This window comes from Taudactylus pleione, unplaced genomic scaffold (assembly GCF_031769625.1).
Source record: "Taudactylus pleione unplaced genomic scaffold, aTauple2 ptg000006l, whole genome shotgun sequence".
Classification (NCBI taxonomy): Eukaryota; Metazoa; Chordata; class Amphibia; order Anura; family Myobatrachidae; genus Taudactylus; species Taudactylus pleione.
In genome coordinates this window covers 28,253,096-28,274,489 of record NW_028284409.1, presented here as the reverse complement: position 1 = coordinate 28,274,489, position 21,394 = coordinate 28,253,096, and the positions used below count along the sequence as shown (strand labels likewise).

At 45.3% G+C, this 21,394-nt stretch overlaps 1 protein-coding gene across 4 annotated transcripts in view; it reads left to right on the top strand.

The window, feature by feature from the left end:
* AGPAT4 (1-acylglycerol-3-phosphate O-acyltransferase 4) overlaps nt 1-21,104 on the top strand; it is a 202,493-nt gene extending 181,389 nt beyond the window's left edge. For all 4 annotated transcript variants that reach the window (XM_088456634.1, XM_088456708.1, XM_088456768.1 and 1 more), the window contains 2 exons: nt 797-995; nt 19,969-21,104. In XM_088456634.1, the coding sequence (XP_088312760.1) occupies nt 797-995; nt 19,969-20,060 (291 nt within the window). In that variant the 3' untranslated portion in view covers nt 20,061-21,104. The remainder of the gene's footprint in view (nt 1-796; nt 996-19,968) is intronic.
* The last annotated feature ends 290 nt before the right edge of the window (nt 21,105-21,394 follow it).

Genomic DNA, 21,394 nt, shown 5'->3' with positions numbered 1-21,394 from the left:
GGCCCTGGTTATACTCCTGATGAATAGCATCTATTAGTATAACACTTGCATTAAAAATAAATTTTTATACCTTACTGTTGCCCATTTCTTTATTAAGTATATAATGTAACTAACGTTTTAGTACAGACTTCAGTCTCAGAACCCACTTATATACCTTGATCTTAGGTCCTCACAGAATTTTGTGTAGTCAATACTCAGTTATAAAGCACCTTGGTTTTTGTGAGTGACTTATGCTAAGTGCATGGGTTTATGGGGGAGCAGATACAGTGCTTAAACAAAATTTCAGCAATATTATTGAAATGAGAAAAACTGTAAAGAAGTATATTTAGGCATGTCCACAAACTTCTATTAATTTAAGCATAAATGAGGATACATCTGGGAATATTTTAGAAGAAAGGTTATTTAAAGAAAGAGATGGCTCAAAAATGATAGTAGGTTGGACATTTGCACAGTGCACCTCTTTCCATTTTTCCACCTTGGTGAACTTCATGAAGGTGTCTCCGGTGAGTGGAGTGTATACAGTGCACCATGTTCTGCTGTGGGTGGACCATAAAGATGCACAGTGCAAAACCAAAGGGTTTGCACCACACATTATTATCATTTGCTTGTACTTCTTTCTCTACAGTTACAGCCCCCTATAATTCTGTTTTTTCCTGTTAAAGATAAAAAATTGTGTACTTAAAACATGAGCAAAAAAATAAAAAGCATAAACATTTACAGTATGTGACAATGTCCTTTTAATGTATGTTCATACTCCATTCATAGAAAGTAAATATGTTCATTTTGATTTTCTTAGGATGCTATTCAAGAAGCGTACTATAAAACAGGAGTCTATCCTGACACTGCTATTGTACCTCCCCGTAGACCATGGACTCTCTTGAACTGGCTGTTTTGGGCCTCTCTGCTATCTTATCCTCTATGCAAAATGCTTGCTAACATGATCAGCAGTGGATCATACCTCACACTGGCCATGTTTTCAGTGCTCATGGTAGTAGGTAAGTTCAAACGTGTTTTGTAGTCCTGTGTATGTATAAATTTAATATTGAAGTAAGGATTATTGTCAGCATTTATAAAGTGTTCACGTCTAATGAAGTGCTGTACAAGATGTAGAAATTACCCATACTTGTCCCCTGCATCCCCAGAAGAGTAGGCAAATCTCCCGCATCCAACCCATTTCCAAATGAAGTGGGCATGATGGAGAGATTATACAGGTGGGCGGGGCTAAAATAATGATGGCGTAATTTAGCCCTGTCCCTCCTGTCGGCTGCATCCCCTCCCTGGGCTTCTTCTGCAGATGAGTTAAAGTCGGAAAGTATGATATTATCTCTTGTATCAACTTCTGCATATGTAAGAACTAAAATCATACAATCTAAAGGAAGAGTAACGAGTAAGCTAATTTATAAAACCTAGAGTTGATGTGTGCTGCTCACTCTGCAAATGGATCCTGCTGCAATATGAGCTGTGTCTTACTGTCCAGTCATTACCAAGGGTATACAATCGGGAAGCCAGCTGCCGGAATCCCAGCAGCCGGCTTCCCGACTGCTTTATCCCGCAGTGGGATAAATGACCGGCGTCTATATCTAGACGCCGCTCATTTCCCCGACGCCGGGAGACCGGCGCCCAGCATCCCGATCTAGCGGATGCCGGGCACCGTGAGCAGACAGCCGCTGGGGGGGAGGGTTAGGTTTAGGGCACCCAGGGGGGACTTAGGGTTAGGCCCCCCCCGGGAGGGTTAGGCTAGAGGGAGGGAGGGTTAGGGTTAAGCTAGGGGGAGGGAGGGTTAGGGTTAGGCACCCCCAGGGGGACAGGGTTAGGCACCCCCCGGGGGACTTGGGTTTAGGCAGCGGGGAAGGGGGGGGTTAGGGTTACGCATTTAGAGGGGGGATTAGGGTTAGGAACAGGGGGGGAGGTTAGGGTTAGGCACCCCTAAGGAGCGTTAGGGTTAGGGGGATTAGGTTAGATTAGTTGATACTTACCTTACCACGATCGTGATTTCCAGCGCTGTCGGGCTGCCGCTGCCGGACTCTACTGTTTTGTTGGGCTGCCGCTGCCGGGATTCGAAATCCCGGCCATGCAGCAGCCGGGATATCATACCCAGGGGCGGATTGGGAATTTAAAGGGCCCTGGAAAATATTTTGAAAGTGGCCCCACGTGCGCGCGCCGAAGGCACGTGCCCCTAAAAGTAGGTGTGGCCACGTGGCAAGGGGTGTGGCCTTATGTGAAATTCCTGAAGGCCGCTCCCCCCCATTTTTGTTATGCTGGGGGCATGCCCACCGCTACATGAGCTGATGGATATGCCCCCTATATGCAGGCACACACAAACATACATACTGTCACACACATATGCAGTCACACACATAAACCTACATACTGTCACACACAAACATGCATACTGTAACACATAAACATACATACTGTCACACACATACATACTGTCACACACAAAAACATACATACTGTCACACACATAGATACTGTCATACACATATGCAGTCACACACATAAACATGCATACTGTCACATACATAGATACTGTCACACACATATGCAGTCACACACATAAACATGCATACTGTCACACACAAAAATATGCATACTGTCACACACATATGCAGTCACACACATAGATACTGTCACATACATATGCAGTCACACACAAAAATATACATACTGTCACACACATAGATACTGTCACACACATATGCAGTCACACACAAACCTACATACTGTCACACACAAACATACATACTGTAACACATAAACATACATACTGTCACACACATAGATACTGTCACACACATAAACATACATACTGTCACACACAAAAACATACATACTGTCACACACAAACATACATACTGTAACACATAAACATACATACTGTCACACACATAGATACTGTCACACACATAAACATACATACTGTCACACACATAGATACTGTCACACACATAAACATACATACTGTCACACACAAAAACATACATACTGTCACACACAAACATACATACTGTAACACATAAACATACATACTGTCACACACATAGATACTGTCACACACATAGATACTGTCACACACATAAACATACATACTGTCACACACAAACATATATACTGTCACACACAAACATACATACTGTCACACACAAACATACATACTGTAACACATAAACATACATACTGTCACACACATAGATACTGTCACACACGAACATATATACTGTCACACACATAAACATACATAATGTCACACACATAGATACTGTCACACACATATGCAGTCACACACATAAACATACATACTGTCACACACAAAAACATACATACTGTCACAAACAAAAACATACATACTGTCAGACAAATACTGTCACACACATAGATACTGTCACACACATATGCAGTCACACACAAAAATATACATACTGTCACACACATAAACATACATACTGTCACACACAAACATATATACTGTCACACACAAACATACATACTGTCACACACAAACATACATACTGTAACACATAAACATACATACTGTCACACACATAGATACTGTCACACACAAACATATATACTGTCACACACATAAACATACATAATGTCACACACATAGATACTGTCACACACATATGCAGTCACACACATAAACATACATACTGTCACACACAAAAACATACATACTGTCACAAACAAAAACATACATACTGTCAGACAAATACTGTCACACACATAGATACTGTCACACACATATGCAGTCACACACAAAAAATATGAGATATGGTAAGAACTTACCCTTGTTATCTCTATTTCTACGAAGTCCATAGGGTTCCACAGGATACCTTGGGTATAGGTGTGACGTCAGTCGCAGGGCACCAAAGAGTTAAGCTTTCAGCCTCCCAGGATGCACTAGGTCCCCCTCCTATACCCCGCCCCCGAGCCAAGGCACCTCAGTTAGTTACCAAGCCATAGGCCGGAGGAGGAGAAGGAAGAGAGAGAACAAAGATCTGGACACATACAAGAATCACATTCTCACCAGAGGGAGATGGAAAACCGGTGACCAGAGCAAAGCCCATCTGCAGCACAGGTGCGACAGGGGAGTCCTGTGGAACCCTATGGACTTCGTAGAAATAGAGATAACAAGGGTAAGTTCTTACCATATCTCATATTTTCTACTTCAGGGTCCATAGGGTATCCACAGGATACCTTGGGGATGTCCCAAAGCAGTATCCTTTAAGGGTGGGGACGCTCCTGTGCAGAAAGGAGAATCCGCCGCCCGAAGGAAGCATCCTGAGAGGCGAAGGTGTCAAACCTGTAATACCTCACGAAGGTATGGACAGAAGACCACGTAGCAGCCTTGCAGATCTGAACTGCCGAGGCACCACGTCGAGCTGCCCACGAAGGACCCACAGACCTAGTGGAATGAGCCTTCAGAGAAGGAGGGACCGGTAGGCCTTCATGAAGATAAGCTTCAGAAATAGCCATACGGATCCAGGCTGCCAAAGTTTGCTTTGAAGCAGGCCAACCCTTTTTACGGAAGCCAAAGAGGACAAACAAAGCGTCCGACTTCCTAAACGAAGAAGTGCGGTCAACATAAGTCCTTAAGGCCCGCACAACATCCAAAGAGGCCTCACCCACGGAAAGACCCGGTGAGTTAAAGGCCGGAACAACTATTTCCTCGTTAATATGAAACTGGGAAACAACTTTGGGAAGAAACTCGGGCCGAGTGCAGAGCACTGCCCTGTTCCCATAAAAAACCAAGAAAGGGGGTCTACAAGAAAGAGCCCCTAACTCAGAAACACGTCTGGCCGAAGCAATGGCCAGAAGGAAAACAGTCTTAGCTGTTAGCCATTTAAGATCCACTGAGCCCAGTGGTTCAAACGGCGGTCCTTGGAGAGCCCTCAGGACCACAGCCAAATCCCAAGGCGCCACAGGTGGAACAAAGGGCGGCTGAATGCGGAGAACACCCTGCATAAAGGTGCGCACATCCGGGATTGTAGCAATCCTACGGTGAAACCAGACAGATAGGGCCGAAACCTGTACCTTCAAAGAAGCAAGGCGAAGCCCATGATCTAGTCCCGCTTGCAGGAAGGCGAGAATCCGAGACAGACGAAACTCCCGCGGTGCATAACCTCTCGGTCGACACCACTGGAAGAACGTATGCCACACGCGATGGTATATCCTCGCGGAAGACGGTTTCCGAGCTCGTAACATGGTCCGCACCACAGAGCTGGAAAACCCCCGGGACCTCAGCATGGCCGTCTCAACAGCCACGCCGTCAAAGACAGCCGAGTCAGGTCCGGGTGAAGGTCTGAGAACCAGTGCCGTCTGGGCCACGCGGGAGCTATCAACAGGAGCGTCCCTCCTTCCTGTTTGAATTTCCGGATTACCCGTGGAAGAAGGGAGACCGGAGGGAACAGGTATGCGAACCGGAACGTCCACCGGACGGACAGAGCATCCACCAGAGACGCCCCTTCGTCTCTTGTGCGAGACCCGTACACCGGCAACTTGTTGTTGTGCCGGGACGCCATGAGGTCGATTTCTGGAAGACCCCACCTGTCCACCAGTAGTTGAAAAACGTCCGGGTGCAGGGACCATTCCCCCGGATGAACGTCCTGGCGACTTAGAAAGTCCGCCTCCCAATTGAGCACTCCCGGGATGAAGACCGCTGATATGGCCGGAAGATTGCGCTCCGCCCAAACCAGGATCCGAGAGACCTCTACGAGAGCCGCCCAACTGCGAGTTCCTCCTTGCCTGTTTATGTAGGCCACGGTGGTAGCGTTGTCTGACTGGACCTGCACCGGGCGACCCTGGAGAAACCGCTGTGCCTGCTGGAGAGCATTGAAGACCGCACGGAGTTCCAAGATATTTATTGGAAGCTCCGCTTCTGTCGGCGTCCACCTGCCCTGGAACAAGTGTGGACCCGAAACTGCTCCCCAGCCCCGAAGACTGGCGTCCGTTGTCAACAGGACCCAATTTGGAACCCAGAACGGACGTCCCTTGTTGAGGTGGGTCGTCTGTAACCACCACGTAAGGGACAGGCGAACCTCCTGGGTGAGCACAATCGTCTGGGACTTCAGAGACTGAGTCAGCCCGTTCCACTTGGACAGGATCAGGTGCTGCAGAGGTCTGGAGTGAAACTGGGCGTATTCCACCATGTCGAACACCGACACCATGGAGCCCAGTAACCTCATCGCCGAGTGTAAGGACACCCGGCGGCTGGCAGACAACTGCGCACCCTTGACTGTAAAGCAGAGATCTTGTCCTCCGTCACGAAGATCCTTTACTGTCCCGAGTCCAATAAGGCTCCAAGATGCAGAATCCTCCGAGACGGGATTAGAGTGGACTTCTGCCAGTTGATTAGCCAGCCGTGCCGTTGCAGCAGTGCAATGGTCAGGTCCAAGTGGCGTAACAGGAGCTCTGGAGATCCTGCCACCAATAACAGGTCGTCCAAATACGGCAACATGCGGACTCCCTGCAGCCGCAGAGAAGCCGCCATGACCGCCATCACCTTGGTGAAAACACGTGGTGCTGTTGCCAGGCCAAAAGGTAACGCCCGAAACTGGAAGTGGTCGCTGCTGATTGCAAACCTGAGGAACTGTTGATGGCGCCAAAGAATAGGGACATGCAGGTAAGCGTCCTGTATGTCCAATGACACCAAGTAGTCCCCAGGTTCCAGCGCCAGAATGATGGACCGTAGGGTCTCCATCCGAAACTTCGGGACCCGCAAAGACTTGTTGAGTGCTTTGAGGTTGAGAATCGGACGATATGACCCATTGGGTTTCTGTACCAAAAATAGATTTGAATAGAAACCCTGGCCCCTCTGGGAGAATGGAACCGCCACTATAACTCCAGCCTGGAGCATAGTGTGCAATACCTTCCGCAGCTCCGTAGCCTTGTTCCGGTCTGATGGGAGACCCGTGGTGAAGAAGCGAGCCGGGGGTCTGTGCCGGAAGGAGAGGGCGTATCCGTGGGAAACCACCTCCAGAACCCAAGTGTCTGTCGTAGTGGTCGACCAACACTGGGCGAACTGTAGCAGGCGGCCTCCCACCCTGGGATCCCCCAAAGGGAGGCCCGGACCGTCAGGCCGCAGGCTTGTCATCTGGCTTGGGGGCCGGACGTCTGGTACTCCATGCCTGCTTCCGGGGCTTGACCGATTTCTTAGGGAATCTGCGTCCGCCTTCCAGGATCGCAGCCACAAGGTGCGACGAGCAGCTACCACTGCTGAAGAAATTCTAGACACCAGAGTACTAATGTCTAGAGCCGCCTCGTTGATGTAGGTGGCCGAATCACGGAGATTGCCAATCAACTCCGCCTGATCGGCCGGACAGTCGGATTCAAAAGAAGCCTCTAATGAATCCGCCCAGCGCTCCATCGCTCTGGCAACCCAGCAAATGGCCATAGCCGGCCGTGCTGCCCCCCCTGCAAGGGAATAAGCGGACTTCAGGCAGATTTCTACCTTGCGGTCCGTAGCATCCTTAAGGGAGGACATGGATGGCATCGGCAATGTGGCACTACGGACAAGACAGGTCACGTGAGAATCCACCTGTGGAGGGGATTCCCACTTCGCAAAATAATTATCCGCGAACGGATAAGCCACCGCCAGGCGTCTCTGCGGCTGGTATCTTTTGCCAGGTTGTTTCCACGCCTCCTCTAAATGGTCCACCAACTGACCCGAAAGAGGAAAGACTGTGGCATCGCCCTTCACATCTTTGAAAAAGGCATACTTAGATTTAGCCGCTGGGGGAACTTCGTCCTCAATCACCAAGGCTGTGCGGACCGCCCGAATAAGTCCAGGAATATATACTTTGGACTTAGCATCAGCGTCCTTAGTATGGAGAGGTTCCTGATCGTAAGGATCTAGAATCTCCCCATCATCAGACGTCCCTTCGTCATCCTCATAAGGAGCGGACAGAGACGCCACCGGCCTTTTATGAGACCGCATCACAGACTCCCCTTGCAACACATCCGACAAGTGCTGTACAGAACTCGTCAGGGAGTTAACCCACGCTGGCTCATGAGAACCCGGGAGCGGGGAAATAGGGAGACTGTGGGGTACCACCAATTGTCGTGGGAACCCTTGCATGGGTGACGACACCACAGACTGCTGGGACAAACCCATCGGAGTAAACGCGGGCTGCGGAGCTAACTGGCCCACTAAAGCTGTTAACGCCTGAGCGAAACAAGCCCAGGGCGGCTCCTGTACCGGTGCTGTAACCGTAATAGGCCGCGCCATGGACAAACACTGCCGGCAAAGGCCCTCCGCGCTACCCTCCCCCTCCGCTAACGGTACTTTGCACGTGGTACACTGTAGCCGGAGGGGAAAATCACTTTCAGACATGATGGCACCACGTATGTGACCTCTCTCACCAATTAAGTATTAAATAGGCGAGAGACCACCCTGCAGCACCGCACCGCAAGGGCTTTAGCAGAAAGAACAGGGACAGTAATAAAGCTGACAGTTTAGAGAAGAAAAGATTACAGGCAGCAGCGCTAGCACAGTCACATACAATGCAGAAAAATAACAATTCCTGCACTAACAGCGCTGATCACTCAACTACACAGACACAGGGCCTGGTAGGACACAGCGCTGCATACACAGACCTGACCACAGCGGAGGAGAGGTATGCGGGGGGACCCAGACCACGATGCTTCCTTCCAGCGCTTCCAGCAGCGTTCACCATGCGTTCTGGAGAAGATGGCCGCCGAGGAGCAGAGAGGAGGCTGGCCTGGGGGAGGAGCGCTGCCACAGGACCAGTCGGCAGCATGCAGAGAGGGCTGTGTGCAGCGGGGGAGGCGCCGGCTGTGAGACAGGGAAGGCGCGCTACCCTGGCATGCATTTAACCCCTGGGACGCCGCAGCGCTACTGCTCTGCTGCGGTCCGCTGTCCCAGGGGGTAGTGGAAGCGCAGGTTGGTCGCCTGGCTCCACGCTGCAGCCAGTCCCCAGGGAGCCCCCTGCCTGGGGACTTAGGACCATGTGATCAGCGGGGACCCACCGCGGGACCCCGCTGCTTACCTCTGTCCCCCTTGAATCCGGCCATGGTCCGGAGCATCTGGGGTCACCGCTAGCTGTGACCCCAGACGCCCACCAGCATCCCCGGATCAGTACCGGTGTTCTGGTACCGGCGGGGTGTAGGGAAGACAGCATGGACGTCAGGACTGACTGTCCATGCTGTTCATCCAGTTGTGCAGCCAAGCTGCATGAAGAATAAGCTTCAGGGGCTCTTCTAGCCCCCACTCCAACAGGTGCACCCGACTCCGGCCGGGCACCAAACTAAACTGAGGTGCCTTGGCTCGGGGGCGGGGTATAGGAGGGGGACCTAGTGCATCCTGGGAGGCTGAAAGCTTAACTCTTTGGTGCCCTGCGACTGACGTCACACCTATACCCAAGGTATCCTGTGGATACCCTATGGACCCTGAAGTAGAAATATACATACTGTCACACACATAGATACTGTCACACACATGCAGTCACACACATAAACATACATACTGTCACACACAAACATACATACTGTACTGTCACACACATAAACATACATACTGTCACACACATATGCAGTCACACACATAAACATACATACTGTCACACACAGATACTGTCACACACATATGCAGTCACACACATAAACATACATACTGTCACATAGATACTGTCAAACACATAGACATACATACTGTCACACACATAGATACTGTCACAAACATACTATCACACACATAAACATACATACTGTAACACACATACTATCACACACATAAACATACATACTGTCAAACACATAGACATACATACTGTCACACACACAGATACTTTCACACACATACTATCACACACATAAACATACAGTACACACTGTCACACACATAGATACTGTCACACAAATATGCAGTCACACATATACTCATACATATATACACACATAGCCACACTTATACACATCTGTATAGTCACACACATACATACTGTCACACACATACACAAACTGTCACCCACAAATGCAGTCACACATACATACTGTCACCCACATATGCAGTCACACACATACATAATGTCACCCACATATGCAGTCACACATACACTTATACATACATATATACAGACACACAGTCACATACACATATATAATGTTACACACATTTGCAATCACACACATACACATACATACTGTCTGTCACACACGTCACAAATACACTTAGACAATACTATAGTGTCTCACTTACCTTACACTCCTCTTCTCAGTGCTCCCATCCATGCTGCTCCTGGCCCTGACCTCAGGCAGTGCCGTGTAGCTCCGCCCCCTACTCTGACTCCGCCTCCACCATTCTTCTCAATTAATTTCAGATCGCAGCTGCTGTAGCTGCGATCAAAGACTGGGGGACCCTTCAGAGAGAGAGGGGGGGGACACACAGGGGCACTTGAGCAGCCTCCCGACGTCTTGCTGCACCTGCTGGCCTTATGTTTGCACAATGCACGATGAGGGGAGGAGGGCGGGGCGATGTACCAAACCTGTGCTGCTGCTGCTTAACTTACCTTTCCTGACGGTCCTGGGGCCTCTCCACTTCTTACACTATCAGCGGCCCGGCCTCAGCACTGCTAGTTGTGACAGGCAGCCGGCGGGCTGCCTGTCAAGATAGAGACTGCTAAGCTTTGGGCAGGTGACGTGTATAGGGGGCGGGGCCACAGGTGACAAGCGGCCCCACAACCCAATCGGCCCACCGGGAATCTTCCCGCAGTAGGTAACGGCCAATCCGCCCCTGATCATACCGATTCCTTACCAAGAGATATCAGAAAGAATACCATGGTGCTGGAGATTAAAATAGATCAGTGGTCCTCAAACTAAGCTGCCCGCACACATAGCGATATTTTATCCGATTTGGCCGATTTCGACGAATCATGATGACAAATCGTGTAAAATATGGCCAAATTGTGAGTGTCCCCGCTCGTCGTACATGCTGTAGGGCAGATCTGACACGATGCACGATAGATCTTAAGTCAGATTGGACATTTTTTACTCCAAATCGTGAGTAGGACTGCCAGGGAGCTGCCTGGGGAGAGTTCTGGGGAAATCGCACACATTTTGGGATCGTGTGCAGATCGCTATGTGTGTGGGCACCTTAAGTCATCAGGACCCCACACAGTTCAAATTTTTCAGGTCACCTTGCAGGTGCACATGTGTAGTCATTACTCACTGACATATTTTAAAAGATACACAGGTGGAGCTAATGATTTCTCTTGTGATCCTGTGAGGAGACCTGGAAACATGTACTGTTGGGGTCCTGAGGACTGAGTTTGAGAACCACTGAAATAGAGTAATTACAAAAGCATGCCCCACAATAAACATGCTCCATCAGTAGAATTATGGGTATTTCAATATTCCCGTTGATATGACGTAGAAATGTCTGTAATTAGCACTTATAATCCATTGTCATTTATTTCCATTGTCATTTATTCAATGAATTGTTTAACTAAAGAGAAAAAAAAATAATTATATTAATTGCAGTTAATTATCATAAACTATCAATGTTTGTGAAGTTAACTGAATTAATTAGAACTATGAGGAGGTAAAAATGTATTTGTATGTAACATGATAGTCTGTAAATAAGAAATTAATACACCCTTGATAAATTAAATTATTATTGTCCCCAGTTTTGTTATAGCCTACACACATCCAAATGCGGTCAGTTCAATTAGGCACAAATTAATTGAGGCCACGTGCAAGTGCCGGCAATAGTCAATCCATGAGTTCAAGCCATGAGGGGGGCTAGTACAGCTGCCATTGCCAGCATTTCTACGCAATCACAACTTGCCCCCTCGCTCCTAACTGAATTGACTCCATTAAGTCAGATACCTGCATTAGCATTGCCATTCTGACATACATAAGTTTTAAGGTCAGATAGGACAGGTCACCATTTACTAAAACATACTATATGTTTTTTGCTTTCATTCTTATTAAAATACAGACTGTTGTATCCCTGGTGTTGGTGCCAGTTTCATATTGTTTGTTTGTGCGTTTCTGTTCTTGAAACTGATGACCAATAGTAATTGTAGGGTTATATTTATTTCTTGAACACTGTGGCAGGGATTTGCAGTTTCTGTCAAGAATACTATTTCGGAAACTGTTGCTATATGTAAGTAGAACAAGCAATGGGCAATAATCCCATAAATAAGTGTGTCATACATAAAATATTGATTTGCTCTGCTGAAACATAGTGTCAGATTTTGAGCACACAGCAGGGCACAGCCTGGGTGTCATATACCGATCTAACAGACGTCTGCTCCCTAATGAGCCTCTGAAGTTTGTTATAAATCTGGTTTCTGGCATCCATTAGCAGAGTCTGTCAGATTCTTTGAAAAAAATAATATGCCTATCTTCACAAAAAATATATATTTTCTGTAGTTAAATATAATAAAGTAAAATTGCTCATTTATGTGAAGCATGAAAGCTATATATAGCGGTTTTATACTATATACTGATTGTGTATAGTCATTATCAACAGTTTCTTTAATTAAGCCAGTTTGACTAGTGCCAGGCTAAAACTATTGTATTCCTTAGTTAAAATGAATTATATATAGATATGCAGAAGATAAAGTGGTTGTGGCTATAAGAATTTGTATTGCTACATTAGAATGTAAGGAGCAGCCTATATTTGTTCATATCATTTAATTGGAGCGCCAATACTAAAAAGCTAAATACAACTCTTGGTTTTCGTACAAATGAATTTAATATCCATTAATAATTACATAACATGTACAATATAAAGTTAAAAAAGCCTTCAATCAAAAGGACATAAATATAGACATGATATTTTTCAGCAATAACTGTGCAAAATCAACTCACATGGATGAATAATATTAAATTTAATATTGTTATTAGAGCAGCTGGCTTGATGCAAATGTATCACTGGAAAAAATAATCCAGCAAACCTACAAATGTCATTGGTAGGTATGCACTTGCGTTGGCCCAGAACATGCAAATGTTGATTTTGCACAGTTATTGATGAAAAATATCATGTCTATATTTATGTCCTTTTGATTGAATGCTTTTTTAACTTTATATTCTACGTGTTATGTAATTATTAATGGATATTAAATTTGTTTGTACAAAAACCATGAATTGTATTTATCTTTTTAGTATTGGCGCTCCAATTTAATTAGATGTTGTGTTTGTAGCTGTTTTCAGCTAAAAAAAGGGAATTGGTGATTTCTCTTGGGAGCAGCCTCAACCATAAGTGGCACACTACATTATTTATTACTCTATATTTGTTCATATGTAGTAGTGTAAAGTAGGAGGACCTAGGCCAGCAGATAGCCAATTATTTTACATTTATCAACGGTTATCTCAAATAAGAAAGGAGATGAAGAAAGAAAGAAAAAAGCTTTTAATAAGGAATAAAATAAATTTTTCTTTACGCCATTTAAATGTAAAACTTTTATTCTAAAACGTATATATTTTTACCACACGCAAGTTACTCTCCTTATAAATATAAACACATATCTATAAATGCTTACAAATGTGTGAGTTCTTAAAGTCAATAAGCCAGCAATTGCACACACCATGCATATAAACTGGTGGATCTTGTATAACACTGATTAAGAAAAAAGCAAATAATATCTGAAACGCCTCAAAAACTCATACACACAAACCTTATTACTATTGTGATGTGAAGTGTTCTGAACGTTATTTTCCAACATGTTCACCCAGCAAGCTCTGTGTCCCCATTCTGAATTATCATATACCTTGTAAGAGAGCCAGTCGTATTCTATACTTTTATATATGATGTGTGTGTGTATATATAAACAAATAACCCTGTGAACCACAGTGAACCCCTGTCAGAGGGAACCCAGAAAGTAATACATAAACACAATTTACCAGAGGGCACTACCATATATTAGAAAATCATATAATATAAAATGTGTACAGTTTACACCCTTTTTAGGTGAATGCTTGTACTTGTATTCAATTTGGAGTAGTCCAGAATAGACTCTTTTTCTTCGTTTGACAAATATAAATAATGTGGTGAGTGGGGAATGTTCTGCAATTATACCCTCACACCAAGAAAAAAAATCACCCAAGAGAGATGGCCAATTGGCCTATTATTAGTGAATGTCACAATATTTTATTTTTTGATAAATAATTTGAACAAAATCAGAGATTGTTTACATCATATAAAATGGTGTCAAACCAACGCCTTTGTTCGGTATGTGTTAACAACCACCAACACCCCTAAGGGTGTGAGATAATTGGTGGGGATCACACATATGACAGATGGATAAGGCACCAACAACCTGAAATGTTTCATCCCTTGAATGGGACATCCTCTGGGGTACATTCAAAAAAAGACTAACAGGTATCTAGTATGAAACCAAACAAGGGAGGGACCTTGGCATACTCCAGATGGACTCCAAGGAAGAGATTTTATGTTGAGTAAAAATCATATTTCCTTTTTCATCCATCTGGGGAATGCCATTACATCTGAGATATAGCAAAGCAAGCTAATTAAGGGTGGAACCGGCATCTCTAAGAATTTTTATCCCAACACTGGTATGCCTTGTGACAAATGTATGGAAGCGGTAAAATTTTGTAAGGTGAGGTGCACAGATGACCAGGTAGCTGCTTTGCATAGCTAATCAACCTTGGCACCATGCCGTACAGCCCAAGAAGCCCCGACAGCACGAGTCGAGTGGGCCCGAATTGCGCCCGGAACAGTCACATTCGAGGTCAAATATGCCTGCCTAATGGCAGAAGTGACCCATCTAGTGATGGACCCTTTCGATGCAGGTCAACCTCAAAGATGCTGTACGGTCCAAGTAAATGCATAATGCACGTACAACATCCAACAGTGAAAAGGAAGAAGCTTCACTAGTCACTGAATCCTGGTGAAAAGCCAGAAGGACAATATCCTGGTTAATGTGGAAAGCTGATACAACCTTTGAAAGAAAGGAAGGTTAGTGGGCAACACTACACAATCCTCATGAAAAATATAAACCGGCGGGACATAAGGAGGCTGTATGCAAAGAACACCCTGCAAAAAGGTTTGAACTTCAGGAATGGCAGACAAGTTCCTTGGTAATAGGATCGACATTTCTCCTTTAAGAGAGGACCCTTACCCAACCCCTCTTGCAGAAAAGACAAGAAACTTTGAACCTTTCAGGTTTGAACTTGTATTGTTTACACCATGAAATATATATCTTCCATATCCGATGATAAATCTGGGAAGTAACTGGTTTGCGAGCCTGTATCATGGTTTTCACAACAAATTCTGAAAACCCTTTGGCCCTAAACATAATGTATTCAAGAACCATGCCGTCAAAACCAAGTGAGGCAAATTGGGGTGATGGCATGGACTCTGAAGCAACAGATCTGGACACAGTGGCAGACAATATGGAATGAATAGTCTGAAGAATTGTGTACCAATGACAGAGTGGCCAGTCTGGAACCACCAGAATGACCGGCCGTGCCACTGATCGAATCCGCTGAATTACCTTTGGTAACATTACCAGAGGAGGAAAGATGTATCCCAGCTGGAACACCCAAGGTGCTGGTACGGCATCCACCAGAGATGCCTGAGGATCCCAGGACCGAGATCCATATGTTGGAAGTTTCTTGTTGAAATGAGAAGCCATTAGATCTATGTCTAGAGATCCCCATCTGGCAACTATTTCTGCAAACACCTCCTGTGTAATTGCCATTTCCCTGGATGCACACTGTGGCAACTTAAGAAGTCTGCCTCGCCTCCCAGTTGTCCACCCCCGGAATGTAAATTGCTGAAATAGCTGGAACCCAATTTTCTGCCCAATGAAGGATGTGAGAAACCTCCCTCATTGCTTGCCAGCTGCGTGTGCCACCCTGCCACCATGTAAGCAACTGCTGTGAGATTGCCTGATTGGATTCGCATTTGTAAATACCTTAGATTGCATTGAGCCTGAATCAGTGTATATGGAATAGCCCTTAATTCCAGTATATTGATGGAAAGAGAGGCTTCCTGGACAGCCAAAGACCCTGTGTCTGTCTAGAACCACCGCCCCCCAGCCTGTTAGGCTGGCATCTGTGGTGACAATGGTCCAATTTTTTACTGAGAATTGGCAACTGCTGTTCAGATTTCCATCTTGTAGCTGCCACCGTAGAGACTGTCGAGTCAGCAGAGATAATGTGATCATCTGCCTGTTTAATTGAGGGTCTGGCTTCACCCATCAGTGAAGCAATTGGTTTGTAGAGGACAGGCATGAAATCAGGTGAAAGTAATGGCTTTGAATTAAGCCACAATTTTTCCCAGTATCTGCATAGCCCTGAGAACTGAGATATGAGATCTGTATTGCAGATCCTGAATCTTTGCCTGAGGGAGAAACACTCTGACACTGGGTGTTGAAAAGAAGACCCAAAAATACCAACATCTGGGATGGAATTAAATGTGATTTGGGAAAGTTAATGATCCAGCCGAATCTCTGGAGCATGTCTAAGGTAATCTGAAGATGTTGTTGCATTAAGTCTATTGAGGTGCCCTTAGCAACAAATCATCCAGATAAGCCAATGCATTTATTCCCCCACTCCTGAGTAGGGATATCATGTGCCATAACCTTTGTAAAGACACGGAGCGGTGGCCAAACCGAATGGCAGAGCCTGAAAATGCCGATGCCCCACTGCAAACCGTAGAAGATGCTGATGAGCCCTCCATATAGGAATATGGAGGTAGGCATCCTTGATATCTATGGAATTCCTCTTCCTCCATGGAACAAATTACTCCTTATCAACTCCATCTTGAATTTTTGTAAATGGAGATAAGCATTTAACCCCCTGAGGTTGAGAATGGGATGAAACGACCCGTCATGTTTGTCTACTAAGAAAAGACTGGAGTAGAACCCTTGCTGTAGTTCCAGAACCGGAATAATTACTCCGGAGTCTTAAAGGGCAAAAATTGCCTGCATAAGAGCCGCCTTTCTGCAACCATCCCCAGGGAGAGGAGTCGTAAATAATCTATTTGGAACTGGACCCTCCAAATCCAAAATGTAACCCCTGGTTACTATTTGACTTGCCCAAAAATCCAGATTGGATTGAACCCAAGTTTTACAAAATTTGAGTAAGTGGCCTCCCACAAGAGGACGGGTCCCAGTCCTTTGACAAACATGTGGATTGACCTGTTGGCTTAGCAGCAGGGTGACTGGTGCTGGGGACAGCATGTCCCCTAAAGGTTCCTCTTCGGGGACCCCTAAGCACACCTCGATAGGCCTGAAAGCATCCTCTGCCTTGAGTCTGAAAGTAATGAATCCTAGGAGAGTTTGGTTTAGGTGTAGTTATAGGAAGGTAAGGACTTTTTCCTCCTGTAACCTGAGAAATAATTTTAGTTAACTCTGGACCAAACAAAGAACCTCCTCTAAATGGCAATGCCTCTAAAGCATGCTTGGATTTTATGTCTGCCTTCCATGTTTTAAGCCATAGCGAACGCCTGGCAGAAATGGCCAAAGCTGAAATATGAGATTGTACCTGAATAGCATCTATTAAAGCACAGGTTCTCAAACTCGGTTCTCAGGGCCCCAAACAGTGCATCTTTTCCAGGTCTCCTCACAGAATCACAAGTGAAATAATTACTCCACCTGTGGATCTTTTAAAATGTGTCAGTGAGTAATAAATACACCTGTGCACCTGCTGGGTTACCTGGAAAATGTGACCTGTGTAGGGTCCTGAGGACCAAGTTTGAGAACCTCTGTATTAAAGAGTCACCTATATAGGTTAGAGCAGTGGTTCTCAAACTTGGCCCTCAGGACCCCACACAGTTCACGTTTTCCAGGTCACACAGGAGTGGCCTGAACATCTATTAATGGCTGTGGCCCCTGCAGACTGTATAATTGTATTTATCGACGTCGCCCTTTATTTAGCGACGCTTCCCGACTGTCATATCCCGGCGCAGGTGAAATGCCGGGCATCTAGATTTAGACGCCTGACATTTCCCCGACGCCGGGAGACGGGCGTCCGGCATCCCTATCAAAGGGATGCTGGGCACCGTGAACAGACAGTCACGGAGGGGAGGGTTAGGTTTAGGGCACCCGGGGGGGACTCAGGGTTAGGCACCCCCCCGGCAGGGTTAGGGTTAGGCTAGGGGGAGGGAGGGTTAGGGTTAGGCACCCCCGGCGATGACTTAGGGTTAGGCACCCCCCCGGGGAACTTAGGTTTAGGCAGCGGGGAAAGGGGGGTTAGGTTTACGCACTTAGAGGGGGGATTAGGGTTAGGCACTTGGGGGGGAGGTTAGGCACCCCTAAGGAGGGCTAGGGGGTTAGGTTAGTTATTACTTACCTTAGCGACGATGAGGATTTCCAGCGCTGTCGGGTTTCCGCTGCCGGGCTCTGCTCATCTGTCGGCCAGGCGCTGCCAGAAATCGAACCGCTGGCCTTTCATACTGATTCCCAGCCATAGATCTGGCCTAATCAGGCATCACTGGTTGTTCAGCCAAACTTCCTGATAATGAATCCCTCTGTGAACAACCAGCACAAAGCGACCCTGGGTCCGTACTTTTTGGCAATTTTTTCTCACATTTTATACAAGTATAAACAGTGACTGATCCCTGTTTTTTGGAACCCTCGTCTGGCTTATCTATATTGAAAAGAAAGACGAGTCTAACCAATATAGATAGCTACCTAAATTCCCATGGAAAAAGTGTAGCACAGATTTAAATAGAAAAAAATAGACGCTAATTAAGACTCTATTCACCCCTCTGTTAAATGCAAAAAACCCCTGGGCTCGTAAAAGACCAAATTATTTGCAAAAAAAAAAAAGTTAATTCTTATATACCCCTGTATGTTACTGCCTAAATTTCTGATGCAGTAAAGGATGCTTATATATCTATAAGTCCAGAAAACACCATGTTAAATTTATATAGGTAATAATCCTAGTTAACTGCTTATCTTGTCAGCCTCCCTCCCCCAGTATCTGTTGTGAACTTCTCCACACAGACTTCAGCCTGGCTTTGCAACCGGTTGCGCTGCTTACAATGAAATACCTGGGGGAGGTGTGGCCAGCCGCGTCGTCCTGCTCACTCAGGACACCTGTGTAATCATAGCCTCCGGCATTCCCCGGGAACTTTCCACGGCCCAGCATGATGACATCACCCACTGCAGGACTAAACATGCAGAGGCGTCGTGTCCTGGAACCTGGTAAGCCCCTCTCTCCTCAAAAGTCAGCAGCATGTTGCTGTAATCCCTCCGGTGGCCCAACAATGAAACCGCCAGGGACTGAAAGCAGCGTAGTGTTGTGGAAACCCCTGGGAGGTGTGAGACATGTGAGTAATAACAAGCCTGTCCAATCTGCTCAAAAGCAGTGTGCCGGGAAGCAGTACATAATGGCAATAAGATGTTTACACATTCCGTAATAAGTCTTGCCTTCTCTTTGGCAGTAGCCCCCACAGTTGTGCGTCTGGTATGGAGAGAGACCCAGAGACTTTGTAGTTTGGTGACACTATCAGGGACTGACCTTACAGTGGGATACAGGGTTCACACAGACCTCTATTCTATATAACTCCCACTCTGTTAGTGCTTGTTGCGAGGAACGAAGCACTCAATCCCAACATCAAAATAAAGAAATAAAACCTAACTAAAAGCTAGGACCTAGCCAGTGCCTTAATCCAAGGCACTAAAAACAAGACTGAGCTTACGGTGGAAGGGGAGGGGTTATATAGGGGGTGGGAGACAATTTTCAAATAGCTAGTCTACAACTCCACACTTCACTATGAATAACCCAGATGTAATGGCATTCCCCAGATGGATGAAAAAGGAATAAGCTTATATTGTTATATTTTATTGCGTTGTTTTCCTTGATTTACATATACTGTATGTCTTCTTTTTTTTAACAAATATCTAGTCTATTTAATCTATTTCTGATGATTCAGCCAATCTAAATGTTCAGAGGCTTCACATGTAGGAATGAATCTCACTGTTTATGTACTGCATTATAATATTAACGTGTTTATTCTTTTTGCAGTTTCTGTTGGAGTACGTCGGATGATTGGAGTCACTGAAATAGACAGGGGTTCCACTTATGGAAACAATGAAAACAAACTAAAGCAATCTTAACAGTATTGGATGCTTCTTAGACTACACAAAGGGAAACCTGTTGAACATTCATCCAGGACCTTCTGGAATGGGAACTCTCTGCATTTCCTTGCAGATGCTTCTAGCACTCACATAGGTGAAAACCATATCATTCTACATGTGAAACAGGACAGGGAAAAACCAGTAGTGTATTTTATTTTTAAACTGTGACAGCTCTGTCCCGTGGATCTTCAGTTAAAACACTGGAAGGAAGAAAATAAGTTTGTGACACTAGCCTATATAACAAAAAAAGTGATATTAAAATGTTACTGAACCTTGTGTGGTTTCTCAGTATCTAGTTGTTTTATTTATTACAGGTGTAAAAAGGAAATCATTGTGGCTTAGGGGTTATTTATCATATAGAGCAGCATTTCCCAAACTTTCTTGAATCATGGCACTCTAGAGTATCTGCATATTAATCATGGCACCCCTAGGCCAAAAGTCTTATTTAGCAAAAATTTATAATTTAAGTAAATTGTGCTTACCCTGTCATCCTTAGGTCCGTTGAGTGGTGGTGAACAGGGTTGCACTTCTGTTTGACCACATTTTATGACTGGCAGCCACCAGCACTGGTTTACCCTATAACATTGACCATCAATAATTTATTTTGGTACTGGATCACCAAACCATAGCACCCCTGCAAGTGCCTCGCAGAAACCAGTTTGAGAACCACTGATATAGAGATTTCTGAAAATTGCCAGTTTTCTGTGATTTTACCAGCATTTTGTTTAAAAAAAAAAGACAATGTTATTATAGGCAAATGCCAATGTGTTGGGTTGTTAATATACAGATAGGTCCATTTTTGGACACACTCACAATTTTCATAATTTTGACTAGGTATGCCACCACAATGGATTTTAAATTAAACAATGGAAATGCAATTGAAGTGCAGACTTTCAGCTTTAATTCATGGGGTTTAACAAAAATATTATATGAAACGTTTAGGAATTGCAACCATTTTTATACAGAGTCTCAAATGTAATTGGACAAATTAACAATAATAAATAAAATGTTCATTTTTTTGAATACTTTGTCAAGAATCCTTTGCAGACAATGACTGCCTAAAGTCTGGAACCCATGGACATTACCAAATGCAGGGTTTCCTCCTTTGTTATGCTTTGCCAGGCCTTTACTGCGGCTGTCTTGTTTTTTTGTTGTTGGGTTATACCGCTTTTAGTTTGGTTTTCAACAAGTAAAATGCTTGCTCGATCAAGTGATTGACTCCATTGCAGAATATTACACTTCTGTGTCTTAAAAAACACCTTGGTTGCTTTTGCAGTATGTTTTGGGTCATTGACCATCTGTACTGTGAAGTC